The sequence below is a fragment of the Leptodactylus fuscus genome, chromosome 9, assembly GCF_031893055.1.
Source record: "Leptodactylus fuscus isolate aLepFus1 chromosome 9, aLepFus1.hap2, whole genome shotgun sequence".
NCBI classification, from domain to species: domain Eukaryota; kingdom Metazoa; phylum Chordata; class Amphibia; order Anura; family Leptodactylidae; genus Leptodactylus; species Leptodactylus fuscus.
The window spans coordinates 70,001,707-70,020,572 of NC_134273.1; the positions used below are offsets into that span (position 1 = coordinate 70,001,707).

General features: G+C 40.6%; 1 protein-coding gene across 2 annotated transcripts in view; it reads right to left on the reverse strand.

The window, feature by feature from the left end:
* Positions 1-18,866, reverse strand: part of TGFBR3 (transforming growth factor beta receptor 3) — a 139,046-nt gene that overhangs the window by 95,215 nt on the left and 24,965 nt on the right. For both annotated transcript variants that reach the window (XM_075286558.1, XM_075286557.1), the window contains exon 3: positions 41-225. In XM_075286558.1, the coding sequence (XP_075142659.1) occupies positions 41-225 (185 nt within the window). The remainder of the gene's footprint in view (positions 1-40; positions 226-18,866) is intronic.

Sequence of the window (18,866 nt, forward strand, 5' to 3'; positions counted from 1 at the left end):
CCTGGCGGGCAGATGACACCATACTGTAAATCATACACACCTCATGTACACTTTGACAGGGGTCTTCCTCCACACATTTCAGATTTATGATATGAACCTCTTGGGGTTGACTTATTGTTCCTTTACTTGCGCAGCCAGATAAAATATGGTAGCTTTCCAGAAACGCTTGGACAGGGTGATCTTCAGTAACAGGTGACAGCAGACATGTAGATTTAGGGAGAGGACCTATTATACAGAAAGAGGAAACATTAAGCACAATGTGAGTACTATAGTACAATACGAGAGATCGCTTTATGATTTATAGGTGCAATAGTTTATGCTAAAACTAGACAAGACTTGGGACTGGTGAAGTTCTCGATCATAAGCCAAATTTGCTAATGTGCCAAAACCAAACCTTGTACCCTGATGGCGGAAAATCAGATCTTTTAACTAGGTCTGCCTGATCTCAAATTCACGAGTTCCATGAAACTCAGTCCATATGTGAGCCATATTTACTGGCCTATACTTGGACTCCTAGCATTATACACTGTCTACCAATAAGTATTTGGACTCCCATGCAAATGAAGATATCTGCGGTCGTGATGTACGTCACGCCTTCCGCCGTTAAATAGGAAACAGCATTGGCATTAGTCGCATGCAAGATGCCATGAAGTGCAGAGTTGTCCGATTTCGAGAAAGGGGTAATTGTGGGGTACAGAAATGGTCAAGGGACATAGCAAGTGAACCGAATTACCCAAAATCGACAGTGGCCTATGTGATTACGAAGTGGAAGGAGAACGGTGATTGTCAGAATGTGCCCCGAGTTGGCAGACCCCCGAAACTGGGAGATAGAGACCGACGAGTGCTGGCCAGAGAAACCGCACTCAACCGATGGCTCACATACACCAGGAGTCACACCAGGCATCCGGGAGTATTGTGTCCATCCATACCATCCATAAGGAAGCATCTGCTGGGGTCTACCAACTATTGGAGATGAAGACCTGTTGTCCAAATACTTATTGGTAGACAGTGTATCTCAGTGTACATACATAGAATCGGACCGCCACATGATGCCTTCAATAAAAGTTTTGCTACCGATGTCACATCCATTGTGTTTGTATTATCGAAGCAGAGACAATTTTCACGACATATATGCTATAATACAGCAGGCACATATGGTAAAAAATAAAATAAAAATCCACATGAATATGTAATGTTTCTAGCTATAGTATTCGCTAAGCATAGATCTCTTAGACTATTAGTCGTCTCGTATTCTTTAAACAGTAATCTGGGAAAATATGTCGTATGGTTTTGAGAAGAAATGGGTCTCATGCCGAGATCCATCAGTGACTCCAAATGCCTCTAAATTACAGGAAAAGATGTGGACAAGACTGATGTATGTGTAAGCGAAAATCTATAGGGGATATTTCAGTTCCCTTCTACCACTGCTCCTTGACGGATAAATCACAAGACCCTACAGACATATTCTGGGAAAATTACAGGAAATGTATGCAAAAAAAAAAAGAAACCGTACAAAGTTTTCTGAAACTCTTTAGATTCGTATTGACAAGTCCTATATTTTGCAGTCTTAGAAAAAATATGAATCAAATTTTTAAAATTTATTTTATGTGAAAATGAAATTTATGCGAAACAAAAAGAAATGGAAAGTTTTTAGGCTCTAGACACAATGGTAAACGATGGTCAATCAAGGTTCAGTGGCGTCCTAATGTAAAACCAAGCTGTACGAGGGAATGAAAAACCACATGATCGAGGATTTCACAATTTATACTTCATGTAAATAAGCCTTAAAAATATTAGCAGATATGTAGGTAAAAGGTTGAATCCACCTAACCCACCATATGACAAACCAATGTATTGTAATATAATGTACCGTAATATAATGTACCGTAATATAATGTACCCCAATATAATGCACCGTAATATAATGCACCGTAATATAATGCACCGTAATACAATGTACCCCAATATAATGTACCGTAATATAATGCACCGTAATATAATGTACCGTAATATAATGCACCGTAATACAATGTACCGTAATATAATGTACCGTAATACAATGTATCCCAATATAATGTACCGTAATATAATGCACCGTAATATAATGTACCGTAATATAATGCACCGTAATATAATTCACCGTAATATAATGTACCGTAATATAATGCACTGTAATATAATGTACCGTAATATAATGCACTGTAATATAATGCACCGTAATATAATGCACCGTAATATAATGTACCGTAATACAATGTACCCCAATATAATGTACCATAATATAATGCACCGTAATATAATGTACCGTAATATAATTCACCGTAATATAATGTACCGTAATATAATGCACTGTAATATAATGTACCCCAATATAATGTACCGTAATATAATGCACCGTAATATAATGTACCGTAATATAATGTACCGTAATATAATGTACCGTAATACAATGTACCCCAATATAATGTACCATAATATAATGCACCGTAATATAATGTACCGTAATATAATGCACCGTAATATAATGTACCGTAATACAATGTACCCCAATATAATGTACCGTAATATAATGCACTGTAATATAATGTACCGTAATACAATGTACCCCAATATAATGCACCGTAATATAATGTACAAAATATCCAAGTTAACATTATAATATATACACTTTTATCTTCAGGTCTGGTTCAAATTGAAAGATGTTTCATGGCAACTTTTGGGTAGTGGAATGTAAATACAAGAAGATCCAATGTAGAAAATTCTACAACAGTATAAAAAATACAAAAAAGTACTGTATAATTCAAAAAAGTGGAACACACAGCACAAAATGGTCCCCACTTTCTTGTAAGCATCTTAAGTTAACGCTTTACAGCCATCATATTCTTTGATCTCAGCCAAATTCCCAACAACACATTAGTGCATCACTGTATATTAAAGGGGTAGAAGTCCAAGACTATGATACTAAGTTCCATTTCCTCTTCTCAGGCCATTACGTCTTATGGGGAAGTTAGCTTGTAGAAGCAATGGTGCGGAGCCGAACAGTCAAGACAGGGACACAAAAAATGCAGCAAACTGGTTTATTTAAAAAAAAAAAAGGAAAATAAATAAACCTGGACTTCAGGAACAAAATGAATAAAACCAAAAAAAAAAAAAAAAAACCTGCTCGTTAGAGCAACTAAGTAAATAGAACTGATAGCCTGACTATACATGCGGCTTACTCTCAGCCACGTGAAAAAAAAACAAGCGTAATATAGTCTGACTGGACTCAGGGTTACAGGACAGAACTATACACCTCCTTTCACTCCATGGAACTGCACTGGACTGCAGCCTTTTCTGGCCCAGTAATGAGCCAAGGATCTACACCTGGGCTGAGGCCTACTCCAGATCCACCCTGGACCACACATATGTCAGAAACCTGGGGCTGATATATCTGAACTCCAGCACTCTGCCTGTCACCTTCCCACAGTCTATTGGCCACACGTCCATGCTGCAGTTCAGTCCAATTCAAATGAATGGGGTTGAGCTGTAATACCAAGTACAGCCATTGTACATTGTATGGCGCTGTGCTTGGTAAGTAGTGAAGAGGCCACAGTAATGAATATCACAGTCCCTGACAACTCCTTTAAGAAGTTGGGACTCAACACCAAAACAACTGAACCAAAATCGGAGTCATATCTGAGTTGTAATAGCAATGTCATAGCATGTGGTGGTTAGCAATATGTAGGGTGCCCAGCAGGGTACACCACATAATTTGGCACATAAGCAATTACATATTGCTAGCTGCCACACACCATCCCCACATACTATAGGTGCCTGATCACTACTCTGACTCCAAGGGGCACCTATTAGGCCGCCACATGACCCCCTACGCCATTGGTTAGATATAACTATAGAAACTTTCAAACTTTGAATTTAGCCAAAATTTCATCCGATGCCCAACGAATATCCTATGTGTAAGAGAGTCGCCATCATGTGTAATGACAGTTATCTGAAGCCAGTGACGAAGCCAATAACTGCAAGTGCGAGTTTATCAAAGAGCAAACAAAAAGCCTATTTATAAAGTCTATTTCACATTAAGCAGCGATCTGTTGTACTGATAGAGTACCTGTACCAAGCCCAAAGTAAACTACAACTCTCCGTTCTTGGTACGAGGCTTGTTTTATTTTTGTGAGTCGACAGCGCTCACTGCAAAACATTTTGTATAAAAACAAGTCTGTCTCCTGTTTTCTAACAAAACCTGTCACCAGATGTCAGAAAATTGAACACACTATTTGAGTAACCGCGCTGATAAAACAAAGCACAAGATGGCCTCAATGATATTGATAAGCACACGATAATGTCACTCCACTAGACCATACAGATACCTTATAATGACAAACTGACAACAGGGCCAGTAGTGAGCAGTTGTAATCCATATATTAAATTTTTCTGCAGCGCCCCCGCAGGCAAAACAAAGCGTTACATAAGCTGGGTCCTCCAGGGGCAATTTTAATTGCCGACATATATCAACCCCTCTATTAACTCCTAAACTCTAAGCCAGACAACCCCTTGACAACACAAATGAATGGATTTCCCCGTTATATCCCCATAAAGTGATTAATTATATCGTGCATCCAAAAACTTGTGTCTGAAACAACATTTCATTCTTTTCAATTTAGTTTTTTTCTTTGCCAAAATTCTTACTTAAATATACGCCAAGCGAATATTGAGTAACTGTATAGTTACGGTATGAGTAATGTAGCTTAGGGCGGCATTATAATCAGCATTGGTATCACAGGGAATAGCTCAGCTTGCTTGTACCATATGGAGAGCAGAGTCCAGGTTCATCAGTTATAATAACAAATGTGTTAGGTGACATGTTGTTTGACTTTAGTCCATCAAGGGTTTTATTACGATATGTCCTGAAGGAAACCGAGTAGAACCAAACTACATTTCTCTGGAAGCATTATTTCCATTTATCGAACAAAAATCTGTACAACATGAAATAGTCCAGGCGGAAATAAGCGAGTGGTGAATGCACTCAACAAGAGAGATCTACAGATAATTCCAATGCTAAAGTTAACTAATTTCTAATTACCTGTCCTCAGGCTAGGTTATCATGATAAGATTTGTTGGGTCTGACACAACAGCTTTGGTGCTGGAGTGCTGTTAAAACACAGTGTACAGAGCAGTAAGTAGACAGCGCCATCCACTGTGTAGTGGTAGTTAGTGAGTACTGCAGCTCATCTTCTATTGATTTGAATGGGTCCTGAGCTGCAGTAAGCACTATTTGCCACTATACAGTGGATGGCGCTGTTTGTTTCCAGCTCTGTGCACTGATTAGTAGACCTCCACCAATCTGATATAAAGGACCTTTTCTAAGCATAGGTTGTCAAAAAATTTTATTTGAAAAGTTGCTCCAATATCATATTCCCCATGAGTAGGTTGTTGGAGTGTGGGAGTAAACCCATGAAGAACATACAAACTCCTTGCAGATGTTGTCCTTGGTTGGAGTTGAATCCAGGGCTCCAGCGCCACAATGCTAACCACTGAGCCACCCTTCTGTCCCTCTAATTCAGTTGTTCAAATTACTTAAGTGAGACAGTTTACAACGATCAGACAAGTGGGTGGGGCTTATGATGAAAGAGGAGGCACTTAATAAGCAACATTATGTATCAACACTATGGCACATTTTTTTTATGGAAACTGAGCTAAATAATTGAATGGTGTGAAGACTGACAGTGTAAAAGTTGGCTCGATTTTTCCAACAACATGATTTTCTTATGGTTATCAATGGCAACTCCCAGCCACTGCAGTATAATGGTGTCCATTTCCACTGACTATTATGGGAACCCAGTGTTGCACATCAGTGATAGGCAAGGGTGTACACACCATAGTGGAAGACCAGGCAAATGGATATCTACTCTATACAATGCATCACATTTCTGCCTTTAAAGGGGTCAGCAAGCATCTTTTACGGTAATTTAACAGTATTATTGACGGGGACATGGACATAAAAACTTTACTGAAGAAGTAGATACGGTTTCTCCTTTACAGGTCCTCCCCGGGCCCCAACTGACGTCCCAGTTGTGCTCGGTGACCAGGTCATGGAAGTGACGTCCCATGACTCCTGCAAAACCAGACCTGCCGCCATTGAAAACGGAGGACCGGGCAGTGGTGAGCAAAGTTTCTAGGTTCATGGATCTCTTCAAGGCTGGGATCCATAATGGATAAGACTCTGAACTTTACTAATAAGTGAAGGGTAAGGTAAGTAAGCAATAAAGTGGTATTTAAAAAGGAGACAATCCATTGGAGAGGTGATCTTCATGACTTCACTTAGTCCCGAGAAATGAAGATGTTTGACAGATATACTATAGATGAAAGATTTATTATAATACTCTGTATTGGTACACTATAAACATCATACTACTGATCAAGAGTCTCCGACACGGTATAATACTCTCACGGATTTATCTTCAAGAGGTATTTATAAACTTTTACTAATTTTCTAAGTGAGCTGGTGGCACTCACCCATGGAACGTGACCATCGATACACCACTGAGTAAGTGCCAATGTGTGTAAGTGCAGATGTCATTTACGTTAAAGAATACTTGACAGACACTTCACTAAAGTAGAGGGTGTCTTAGACGTACATGTCACTCCATCATGAGGTCTGATTAAACCCATCGGCACCACAAATTCCGCACATGGATCTAAAAACAAAAACTGAGTGTCTATATTATTGCAAGTGTCACCACCAGAAACACTCTAAGTAAGAAAACACGCAAAGCGTCTAGTTACAGAATAATGTGTACGTCGGCCCCTAAAGAAAGCTCTGGTTTCAAGCACAAACGTCCCTGCCAAACTAATAAGAGTTTTGTTTGCTTTACAGCAAGGAAGAATTGAATTACAAGCCAAGGCAATGAGCTTTTAATAATTTGACTTTGCTTATTCTGCACTTTTTGATTTTTCGCCGTTAATGATTTGTAAATTCTAGGTTAGGAAATCTTATAGTTCAGGTATAAGAATCCATATGCTCAGGGCAACACGGTGGCTCAGTGGTTAGCACTGCAGCGCTGGAGTCCTGGTTTCGAATCCTGCCAGGAACAACATCTGCAAGGAGTTTGTATGTTCTCCCCGTGTTTGCGTGGATTTCCTCCCATTCTACAAAGACATACTGATAGGGAAAGAAAAAAAAGTACATATGGTACTCAACAAAAAAATCCATATGCTCAATTTGGGTCACACGAGAGGGGTGACTTACCAATGCAACAGCCACTGTCCTGCACCATATTTTAAAGGCCCCTATCAGTGCCAAATTAATGATACCCATTGGGGCGGATTTCACAAAAATTTGCAACACAGCATCTTCATATCAGACAGGTAAGAATATGAGGGGGGGGGGGGGGACGATGGTCTTGACAAATCAGCCCAATTGTCTTTAAAGGGGTCGGTTTCTCCCACACACAGCACCTCTCTTGCAGCAACAAATTCTTTATAGGTCCCATAAGCAATATGGCGAGATGATATTATCCCTTTAAGGCTAAGACCCCACGAGGCATCCCACAGCAAAAAAGCACCGCCGGAAAAACCGTGGAGGCAATGTAGCCTCATTAGACAGCAGGTTCACAGAGGAGTCCTCTGCGGACTTTCTGTTTCAATCATACCTATGGGGAAAACGCCGACATTTCCGTAGGTATAATTGACTGTTGCGATTTCTGGTGTTGGAAATCGCGGCGTATGCTCACTGCGGTTTTTACTGCAAAGTGGGCATGGAATTTGCTAGAGTACCTATTCGCTAGAATCCTATCCGCTTTGCCCTGGCTGTAAAACGCCACAATTTTTCCCGCGGTGGATCGGGGTGTTTCCGCCACATGGGGCTCCTCCTCCTTAAGACTATAAAACACTTGAAAGATCACTTGAAGACATGAAGTGTAGCTCACATCTCAGAATCACATATGATTTTATGATTACAACAAATAAACAATAACAGGTATGTAACAATTTGGTTGTGGGTGACGGCGCACACAATTGTTTGGGTAGAGTGACATCAGCGCTTGCAGTCTGTCATCTCCTATACTTGCAGGCGGTTCCCATTAATCAAACCTCTGTTTTTCCAGCTCGCAGTCAGAGAAGAGGCCTCTCAAATGTAATAAACAAAAGATTCCGCAGGAGAGAAACTGGAATGGCTGAGGGTGGGGGTTGTCGAAAATCCTACATTCTGCACTCGGCAGCGCATACGCATATCCCCAAGTGATAAATCTTGAACTTTTTTTTTTTTTAAATGCACTTTTAATTCTTGGAGAATACCCAAATGTTCCAAGTACCTATTCGGCGGGCACTGAAACAATTTTGTATATTTAACGTAATGATCACCAGCTGTATTCTATATACTATCTGCCAGTATGTTAGCATGGACAAGCAAGAGCTTCACTTACAGTAACTATTTAACAAAGGGATTTCTTGTAAGTTTCCTAGACCACAAATGCAATATATACTGGACTTGTAAGGCAAAGCTTGAAGCTTTATATCTTGCCATAATTTTGGGTGAATTTTGTCATAGGCGGGTACATGAGCTCTATTTTTCCCCTTCTACAGACCTTTTTTTTTTTAATAGTTGGGCTTACAGTGGATGGAGACTAGATGTTATGAGGTCTCCTATAAACAACACTCAGACGAGGAGATCCCCTACCTATCGACCTCAAACTTAAAAAAGAAAAACTCAAGAACCCTTCGGATCACCCCAACCCCATATGCAGTAGATAGGTTAGGGTCACCTGAATCAAATAATCTTTTTCCTTATGAATCAGTTCCTCGGTTGCAGAGATGTCACTTTTTTGGTCAATATGCGAATGTACTCTTTGGAGGAACAAGAACAAGACCGTAGTCTATCTGCAGTGCTGGGGTGATATGGAGGGTTCTGGCGTAACTATCGGGGTAGTAGCGGTAGGGCCTGGGACATTACGTGGCAGCCACTACCACTGCGGATTTTTTTTTAATAGACTGTTATCAGCTGGGGTTACCCTATTTACTTACCAATCCTGGCTTCTGCTCATGGCGGCCAGCACTTCCCCTTCTGCAGATGCAGCTGTGATCCTGAGCCGGGATCGGTAAGTAACGCTGTGGGTCTGCGATCCCCACAAATATCGCTATCATTATACTCGGGGGTCTTTTCAAACCCTTGGCAGTTGGGGGGGAACCAAGTCAAAAGTTTGCAACGGGGCAGCGCCATTCCTAGTTACGCCACTGTGTATTAGGATAACTTTAAACCAGAAAAGTGGCGCAAGCTATTAATCAATTCCCCCATTGTCTATGGAAAGATAGGCACCAAGGTTTCTTGACTTTTCATCAAGTCTCTAAAGCAAAACGAAGACTTTTCACATTTGTTTATAATTTCTAGTCTGGAGCAAATAAATTATTCAGCTCCATGTCCATGACCTTGACGTGGTAGGTTATGTGCATATGTTAACCACATGCAGACCCAAGACTCTCAAAGAAATGCACATTATATATCTTTCCACCCCAAGGACACAAGGGATTTCTTCCACCAACATCATCAATTCTTGTTAAATAACATACAGTAGATGTATAAATTGGTTGTCATCTGAATTCTCCACACGTACCTAAATATCTTCAAAATATGGTCTGATACATGATTGTTACCATATCTACTAAGATACAACATTGTCAGACAAGATAATATCCAGTCGCATTATCGAGTTCTTTCACTTTTACATGAACCATAAATCATGGTGTTGACCAAATGTAAAACCCGAATGTACAGTACCTTGCAAAAGTCTTAGGCATGAGTGGGGTTAAAAATGCTTTATGTAAGAATGCTTTCAAAAATAGAATTGTTAGTAGTTTATTTTTATCAATTAACAAAATGCAACGTGAATGAATAAGAGAGAAATTTAAATCCCATCAATATTTGGTGTGATCACCCTTTCGCGGAGGAGTGATATGGCCCCCAGAGAGCCCTGATTTCAACATCATCTGCCTGGGATGACCTGAAGCTCAACAGTCCGCCTGGGATGACATGAAGCTCAACAGTCCGCCTGGGATGACATGAAGCTCAACAGTCCGCCTGAGATGACATGGACACAAACAGATTTGGGCAAGACTACATCCACAGAAGATCTGTGCTTAGTTCTCCGAGATGTTTGGAACAACCTCTCCTCAAGTTCCTTTAAAACTGTATTTTTTTCACACATGCCCAAAATCTTTCGCACTGCTATATGGACAGAATACTGTGGACATTAGAAGCTGGCGAGATCATGTCAGGAACCAGCCATAGATGTCCAGCAATAAAAAAGTAACTAGTCTAAAAAATGTAAGAACTGGTAACAAAAATGTATAAATGCTGGTTCCATGGCATCTTGGGCTTGACTACTTCTACTCTATTCCGTCCAACAGGGCAATGTCAAGCTCAATAACCAAGAGTGAATTCAAGACATTGTCAAAAATAATATTCTTACATCAAGTGAGGGGGGACTGGTTCCCATTTAGTGGGTGGATGGAGACTTATTTACAGGCAATGCTCCATGGGGAAAAAAGTATCCAAATTAGCTCAGGCCGGCCAAACCAGAGACTCCTCCCAAAAGAAGATGGGTCTCTTTTCTGGTTTGGTTGACATCATCTAGTCCAAAATATCTTCTCTCCCCATTCGTTGCACAAATTTGGCTGAAGAAGAACATATCTTGGCCTCCTCTACAAACTGCAAAATAGTTCTTCAATTGTGTATTTTAAGACCTAAAAAGGAATATTCAGGTTTTACTAATGTTGAGGAGATATCTAGGCTTTGCTTTATCTAATACACAGTGACACGCTGCTCATTGAATGAATTATCGTATCACAAAAATGTCTGATTATGCAAAGGAATCTCTCGGCCCAGAAGATAGTTGAAGACGTTCAAGATTTTGTGTCTGAAGAGGGTCAGTAATCAGGAATGATAGGTCGGAGGGAACAAGCTTGTCAGACAGACTATGAGCCCTGCGAGAAAAATAAAAGCCAAATTCCATAGGTAACTGTAAAAGTACCGTAGACTCCAGCAGACAAAAACAGCGGGATTGTTTGAGGACCAATACAAGTCAAGGAAAGCGTTTTATCCAATGCCGAGAGGGAAACATGTCCAGCCGGTAAGTCATTATCACATGGCAGTAAATGTCAACTTTAATAATATAGCTCGAAGTCAGGACACGGCCATTCCACCGACCGGTGAGGGCAAAGTAACTGCTGGAAAAGACATTACATTTCATTGAACGAACTTGGAAACTTTTCCCCGCTAAGAAGTGTAAGAAAAACATGGTCACGAAGGAGAAAATCACATTGAAATAGTCACATAAGGTGGCCATTACTGAGTAGACGAAGGTCAGGTGAACCCACTGATTTTAATGGAACCAATGGATAATCTGATATGTATTTGCTATTCAACCAACATTTGTTCAGCCTACGTCAGGAGAAAAGGATGGGATATGCTGAATTTGAACATGCTCGATCCTTCTTTGTTCTCAAGGAAGATAAACTACCACCAGAGAGGTTTGGCCGTGGATTACTCTTTAATTCCCATTTAGAACACGTAGACATTTGACCAAACCAAATTTTTCTCTAATATGGTGTAACTGGTGTCTCATAGGGGTTTTTGCATTCCTCTGGGTCAGCACTGTAGGAATACAGATTGAACGTAATGGACCTGCGTCTTTATTCAACCCTATATAACGTGCGTGGGAGATCGGGAGTCGTAACCCATTCAGCCAACAGCTGTTGCTAGTATATGGCCACCTTAAGACTAGGATTCGATGACCAATAGTCTGAGCCTCACAGAATGTCTACACGGCAGCCTTTGGAACAAATACATACCATATGTTGATAGAGCACACAAGACGTTGCACCTTTATCCCATAGCTGTATGAAGGGTAAACCATCATCCATGATGTTGAAGGACCTGGGGCTATGTCCACCATGTAGACCTCAATACCCTGTCCCCACCACCTTTTTCGTCCAAGGTGATATCACAAATAAGTGTATGACAGACCTATAATTGAAAGCACATTCCCACCAAGACATCTGAAACCATAGAGCGACTGTATCGTTCTGTCATCAGTAAGAAGTGCGGCTTAGTTCGCGTCTAATGAATACAATATGTTGTACTCCATTGTGTGGCATTTACTTTTCTCCAGGGTCTGGCATACAGACTCAAGTTACAAAAGCAAATACAAATAGGGGGGCATTTATTCTATGTCTGAGGGCGTCATCATATAAACTAGATATGACATTGGGTAGAACATTTACACAGTTCACAATGAAATAATTCAACACACATTGTAAGCTATGGACATAACACAGAGATTATATCACAGCCTGCCAATGTTCTCAATAAGTGTTATCCACATTGTTGTCCAGATATGCAAGAGGAACACAAAAACCATCAATTTCAGCTTAATGCTAGAAAAATTGGCCACTTATTGTTACTACTTCTTGAGAAATTCTCTATAGGTCATGACCAATAACGTCCGCGAGGGTAGGGTTGGTTCCAAACAAGGTGACCACAATGACCGCACTAAGTATCTACACTTTCATGTAGATCAGTTTGGTCGTCTTCTGTGGTCAAGAACGGCCAGTAGGGAGTGTTTCGTCAGGATTTTTGCCCCTAAAATGAGGAGGGGTAGGAGGAGAGACAAGACCTTCCCATCAAACACTTGAAAACCATGGATTACACTCCATATACTGAGATATCCAGGTTATTTTATATCTTGAGCAGGTATGATAGTCATGATATCTAAGCTTAATACCTTCACTGGAAGGGTTTCCGTATGAAACAAGCAAAGCCAAAATGGAAAGAACCTGCTTGTAAATCCCAAGAAAACAATTATTTCCTTTTCCACTACAATATATTATAGACAAAAGATCTTTTCACGGATTCATCAAATGCAAATACATCTCCGAACAACAGCAAATGTCTTTGTGTGATGCTGGAACATTGCCTTAGGATTGAAATTTTTGCATCATCTCAGGCATAAAGGAAGGCAGAAAATGCAAAAAAAAAAGTGACAATGGCCACAAACGAAGCATGGAAGACAAAGGTCAAGCCCAATGACACAGAAACGGCATGGACTCAATAGACAATTGTGAGTGATGTAATGCAAACATATGAAACTGCTATAACCGGCGGCCGTAAAAGTGGGTCTGATAATGGACTTTTTGTCTATACAATTCCTTCTTTGCACTGCTAAAGCCAAGATTGCAAATACTAGCAACACATCATAAAAAGACAATACCAAAAATGGACATGAAATGAGTGACTGTACTCATAAAAATCTATAATATTTTATATTTCCGAAGGCGGAGGCCTGTAAAATATACACAGTATTAAAAGCAGTTTGCCCATAAAACAATATGATGCTCATTGTTCTCAGTTAAAAAGAGCGATATCATACTTATAGAAGACAAGCATCCCTGGATTAAAAGGAAATTATCTTTTAAGAAGGTCTTTATCATTTCACGATGACTTGTTGGAATTTTTGATAAATAAGTGACCAGGGACCTTCAGTAAAAGGACAGAAGAGCTTAGCTGAGCATTGCACCCCCTCCATTTCTGATTGTCTTTCCATGCAGAGTTGAACAAGTGGTCTATAGACTCATAGGCTTTCTATGGATTCATACACCACATGCTTAGATCTCCAAGACTTTCTTTAGATCCATACACTGCATGTTTGGCTCTCCAAGGTTTTCTATGGATTCATACACAATATGCTCAGCTCACCAAGACTTGCAATGACTCTATACACTGTACGCTCAACTGTCCAGAACTTTCTATGGATCCATACACCATACGCTCAGCTCACCGTGACTTTTTATGGAGCCATACACCATTTGCTCATCTCTCCAAGACCATCTATAGATCCATACACCATACACTCAGCTCTCCAAGACCATCTATAGATCCATACACCGTACACTCAGCTCTCCAAGACCATCTATAGATCCATACATCCCATGCTCAGCTCTCCAAGACCGTCTGTGGATCCATATACCGTACATTCAGCTCTCCAAGACCATCTATAGATCCATACACCACACGCTCAGCTCTCCAAGACCGTCTGTGGATCCATATACCGTACATTCAGCTCTCCAAGACCATCTATAGATCCATACACCACACGCTCAGCTCTCCAAGACCATCTATAGATCCATACACCATACACTCAGCTCTCCAAGACCATCTATAGATCCATACACCGTACACTCAGCTCTCCAAGACCATCTATAGATCCATACATCCCATGCTCAGCTCTCCAAGACCGTCTGTGGATCCATATACCGTACATTCAGCTCTCCAAGACCATCTATAGATCCATACACCACATGCTCAGCTCTCCAAGACCGTCTGTAAATCAATATGCTGTACACTCATCTCCCCAAAACCTTCTATAGATTCATACACCACACGCTCAGCTCTCCAAAACCCTCTGTAGATCCATACACTGTACACTCAGCTCTCCAAGACCTTCTATGGATCCATACACCACACATTTGGCTCTCTGAGAAGGTTCGGTCACAAACATACCATCAACACTATTCAGGCGATCAGTTCTTCCCCTTAGTTATTGTGACCAGTTATGGTCCCTGTGCTCCTACTGATTAGAACTTCTCATACGTTACTATGACATGTCAAACGTTTTATAAAGTGACATTTTATATTTAAGTTGACTTGATTTTGGTATTTATGACGACGTCACTTACTAGCTGTTATTTACTAACCTCTCACCTAGAATTCGCTCTTCGTCTCATATCATTTGTAAACTTACCTGTGTAAAACTGAAATGTCCTACAACTTTTTGATATACTTTGTGATTCAATTCCTTCCCCTTTTCTAGAACTCTGCTTAATCTCACAAAAAGTTTCTAAAATTCTTAAACAAAAAATGATATTTCTAAGTAAATCAGGAGCTTCTATCTCTTGATCTAGAAGGATGTTTCCTCCACTGCTGGATTGTTGGCAAGGTTCCATCAAGGGGATGGATATCAGTGAACAGGAGGCGCTGTATTAGTCATAATATCAGACAATTTGATTTTTCCTTAAAGGAAGTCTACAGTCTCTAAAGTACTGAATGAGATCTGGAGGAGCAGTAATTCTAACATCATATATTTTAAGGCAAGGTTGTGGCTCTTCTTAAAGGAATATGATGGAAGAAAACAGAAAAATCGAGCTCACGGTTTAGGATTTGTACAAGGTTGTTTGTTTCAGGAACATGCAGAAAGCAATGGAGACTGATCAACAATGGGGGCAACATTATCTAATGGTTACCAGTATCAGTGGTTCTAAGACTTGTTCTAAGACTTGTTAAAGGCAGGAGCCGCTCTTGGGTGCAACTCATCTTTGGGACCCCCACTACAACACTTTAAGAAAATCCCCATTCAAAAAATACATTCCTATTCTACTCTTCTATTTTGCACCAAAAGCAAATCAATTAAAGGAAACCTGTCATTTCCATTTGGTGCCCTAAACCACCCCAAGGTCTTTAAGCATTGGTGGTTTAGTGTCCTAAACACCCCCATGCTAATGCTGTTGGTGGCCAAAAGTTAAAGAAAATAAAAACCAACTTCTTACTCAACTGACTCTTGTGCATCTCCTCACTGAACTCGGTTTTTATTGGTTATGGGGAGTGCATGCTTACTATGGTTCTTCTCAGTACTTACCGCTTTTAGGTTCTTGGTAATATGAATGAATGCACACTTCACCCACTTCATCTTAAGTGTGCATTCATTTATATTACCAAGAACCTAAAAGCGGTAAATACTAAGAAGAACCATAGTCACCGCTCGCTCCCCTCCCCAGTAAGCAATCAATAGTGATGGAAGCCCTCTTGACAAGTGAAAAGATGATGCCCTTGGCAGTCGTCTACCTTCCCCGTGGGCTCATGACCCCCCATTTTAACACATAAAATAATTTCCTAAAACATAAATGTAAAACAAGTGCTTAAGAACAGTGGGAACATCTAAAACTCTAGATACATAAACTATAGAACCAGCTCTTATATTGACCTGTGTCTTATAGCTTGGCTCTACCGATGGGTTGGACGTTTCTATAAATGTATGACCACATCATCTACAACTGGCAGCGCTTCTTCCGTGGAATTTCCATGTCGGTAAGAAGTTAAGGACATTAGTTCAGGACATGGGACTGAATATAGGAAACAGTTTTTGGCAGTGACCCTTCAGGACTTTCCCGGCCAATGTGCAAATGAATTTGTAAAACAATACTTGATACACACGTAATACAATTCGCCATCTCCTTCGAGGTCCGTTACCTTTGAGAAAAGGTAAGGATAATCAGTTGTCTATCAGAATTCTCTCTAGGCCCCCGCCTAGATACATTGTTACTACGAATACAGAGACATAACCGCTGGTGTGGAGCTAGCAGATGTTCGGCATGACACACATTTGTATTACTCACTATTGCCTTTTTTATACTTTTACTTGAAACTATAGACAAGATTGGTTCATGTCTGGTGTGACAGCAGAGTACACAGTGTGATCTCTTTTTCTCTTTTTGCCAATTTTTAGGTTTTAATATGCAGACAGTTAATTACATGCAGTCTCAAGGCCAACTTTCTTCAGCTCTGGGACAAATTTTCTCAACCTGTTTCACCCAACGTGATAAAAAAATAAATTCATCATCACCAGTTGGCTTCGTACTTCTAAGTTTGCCTTGTACTGTCTGTTGTTGTAAGCAACAAGATTCTCAGACATACAACGCTCACCCCAAGGGTTGAAAACTTCAAGCCAGCTTCAGGAGGATTTATTCTTCCCGAAATAAGAGATGGAAGTGTGCCACCATCAGACACCACAAAAGTGTTGCAATTGTAAGGCTGTCATGTATGAACTTTCACTGGAAGGGGAGAAAAAAAAAATAAAAAGCCTTTCAGCCAGATTTCTATAGGCGTCAACTAAGGAAGGAATTTTGAAATTAGTCACCGGATAAGTTCTGACAATGCCACATGGAGAAACATCCTGAGGATCTAACACAACATCTTTATCTACAAATAATGAAGTGGGAAGAAAAACTGGATAGAGGTTACCAGAATAAAAAATATAAAGAAACTTGGCTCAGAATTTTTAAAGACACATGGTTAGACGTGTTTTTTAGGAATAAAAAATCTATGCGAAATATCAATTAAGTTTATTCATGATGGTGGAACCAGTGGATTTTAAGAAAACTCAAAGCAGATGGATGTGGTCTTCCAACATGCCCAGTTGATGTAAGCCATAGGCACCTGGCTGAAACTTACTCCCATGTCTGTCCATCCAAAACTCTAAGCTTGGCCATTCCAAGCATACATATGTGTGGGGTGGTCAGAAAGAATAGTATATTACAATTTAGACACCACAAATGGACCTTAGGAAGGACTGCCTCAAAATAGGAAAACTGCTTAGGAGAAATCCTAAACCAGGGAGCAACATGGTGGCTCAGTGGTTAGCACTGCAGCCTTGCAGCACTGGAGTCCTGGGTTCGAATCCTGCCAAGGACAACATCTGCAAGGAGTTTGTACATTCTCCCCATGTTTGCGTGGATGTCATCCCATACTCCAAAAAACATACTAAGAACAGAAAGGAGGAAAAAACACAGGCTAATGCGCTCCTCTCAGGCACAATTATAATTATGATATGTTGAGCAGTATGTCAACCGGATAGTCCAATCTGAGCTGGAACAGTCTGCCCACTCCCAAATTTCAGGGATGAACAACACATGGCAACACAATAGTATAGTGAGGGTCGCAACACACTCTGGTTGGCCGACTGGCAACCACGGCCGTGAAGTCGACATAGATAAATGGCATATAAACTGCGGACCAGTGAGAGAAAAAAACCCGGTGGCGCACACCTCATAACACAGTAACAGAAGTAGAGTAATGATCTTTTATTGGCTGAGAAAAATGGCCGCTTACACAGTAAGTAAGCGGCCTTTTTCTTGTGGCCTGTGGGCATGCGCAGTCGGCTCTACCCTAGGCCCGAAGCCTAGAAGTTTGACCGCCCGCGCCGGAAGAAGAAGCGTGAAGAGGCCATTCCTGAAGAAGATAGAGGCGGCGCTGGAGAATTCTCTCGCAACATTGGGGATGCCCCCAGTGCTGTTTGAGCGATGGGGCTCGCCCTCATTGCTGCAAGAGAACTCATTTGCATACAGACGAAAACCGGGATTTCTACCTAACGGCGGCGCGGAGAAGACATCTAAAGGTAGGAGAAGAATAGCCTTTCTTAAGGCTATTCCTACGTGTCAACGAGAAAAAAAAATGATTTTAATGGTAAATTCCCTTTAATTACTGCAGCCTCCTCCTCCCCTCCCCATTGGCCAATATGTAAAACGTAAGACCTGATAAGTTGAGAAGAAATCATATTTACATCACAAAGTTTCTTATATTCAAGTTTTACTCCATGGGGGAACTCTGCAGTAATTCAAGTTCTCTGTGTTGCCCCATACCGAGGAAAACAAATAGGACTGAGACCGATGGGCTCTCTTTGTAATGCACTGAGATTCTGGTACCTTTAGCATAGGTGATATTCTTACTAGCTGCTCCCATTAACGACAAACTCAGATAACTAATTCTTCAACCAGAGAACCCCTATAAACTCATCTTTTCCGTTAAGTCATAACAACAGACCGAGTTACCGATGCTTCATTCAAAAAGCCAAGGCACGTGGAAATTGTAAAGGATATGAATCTCCTTCCAAGACCCCAAAATGGTCACGTTTTGACAGAAAAACAAAAAAGCACTCATTTCTTACTCATTCTGTTCTGTTCTTCCAATACACATAAATATTTAACAAGGAGAAGGCCAACACTCAAAACAGCTTCATTATAATTCCTTTCTTCTGAATCACCTACGCAAC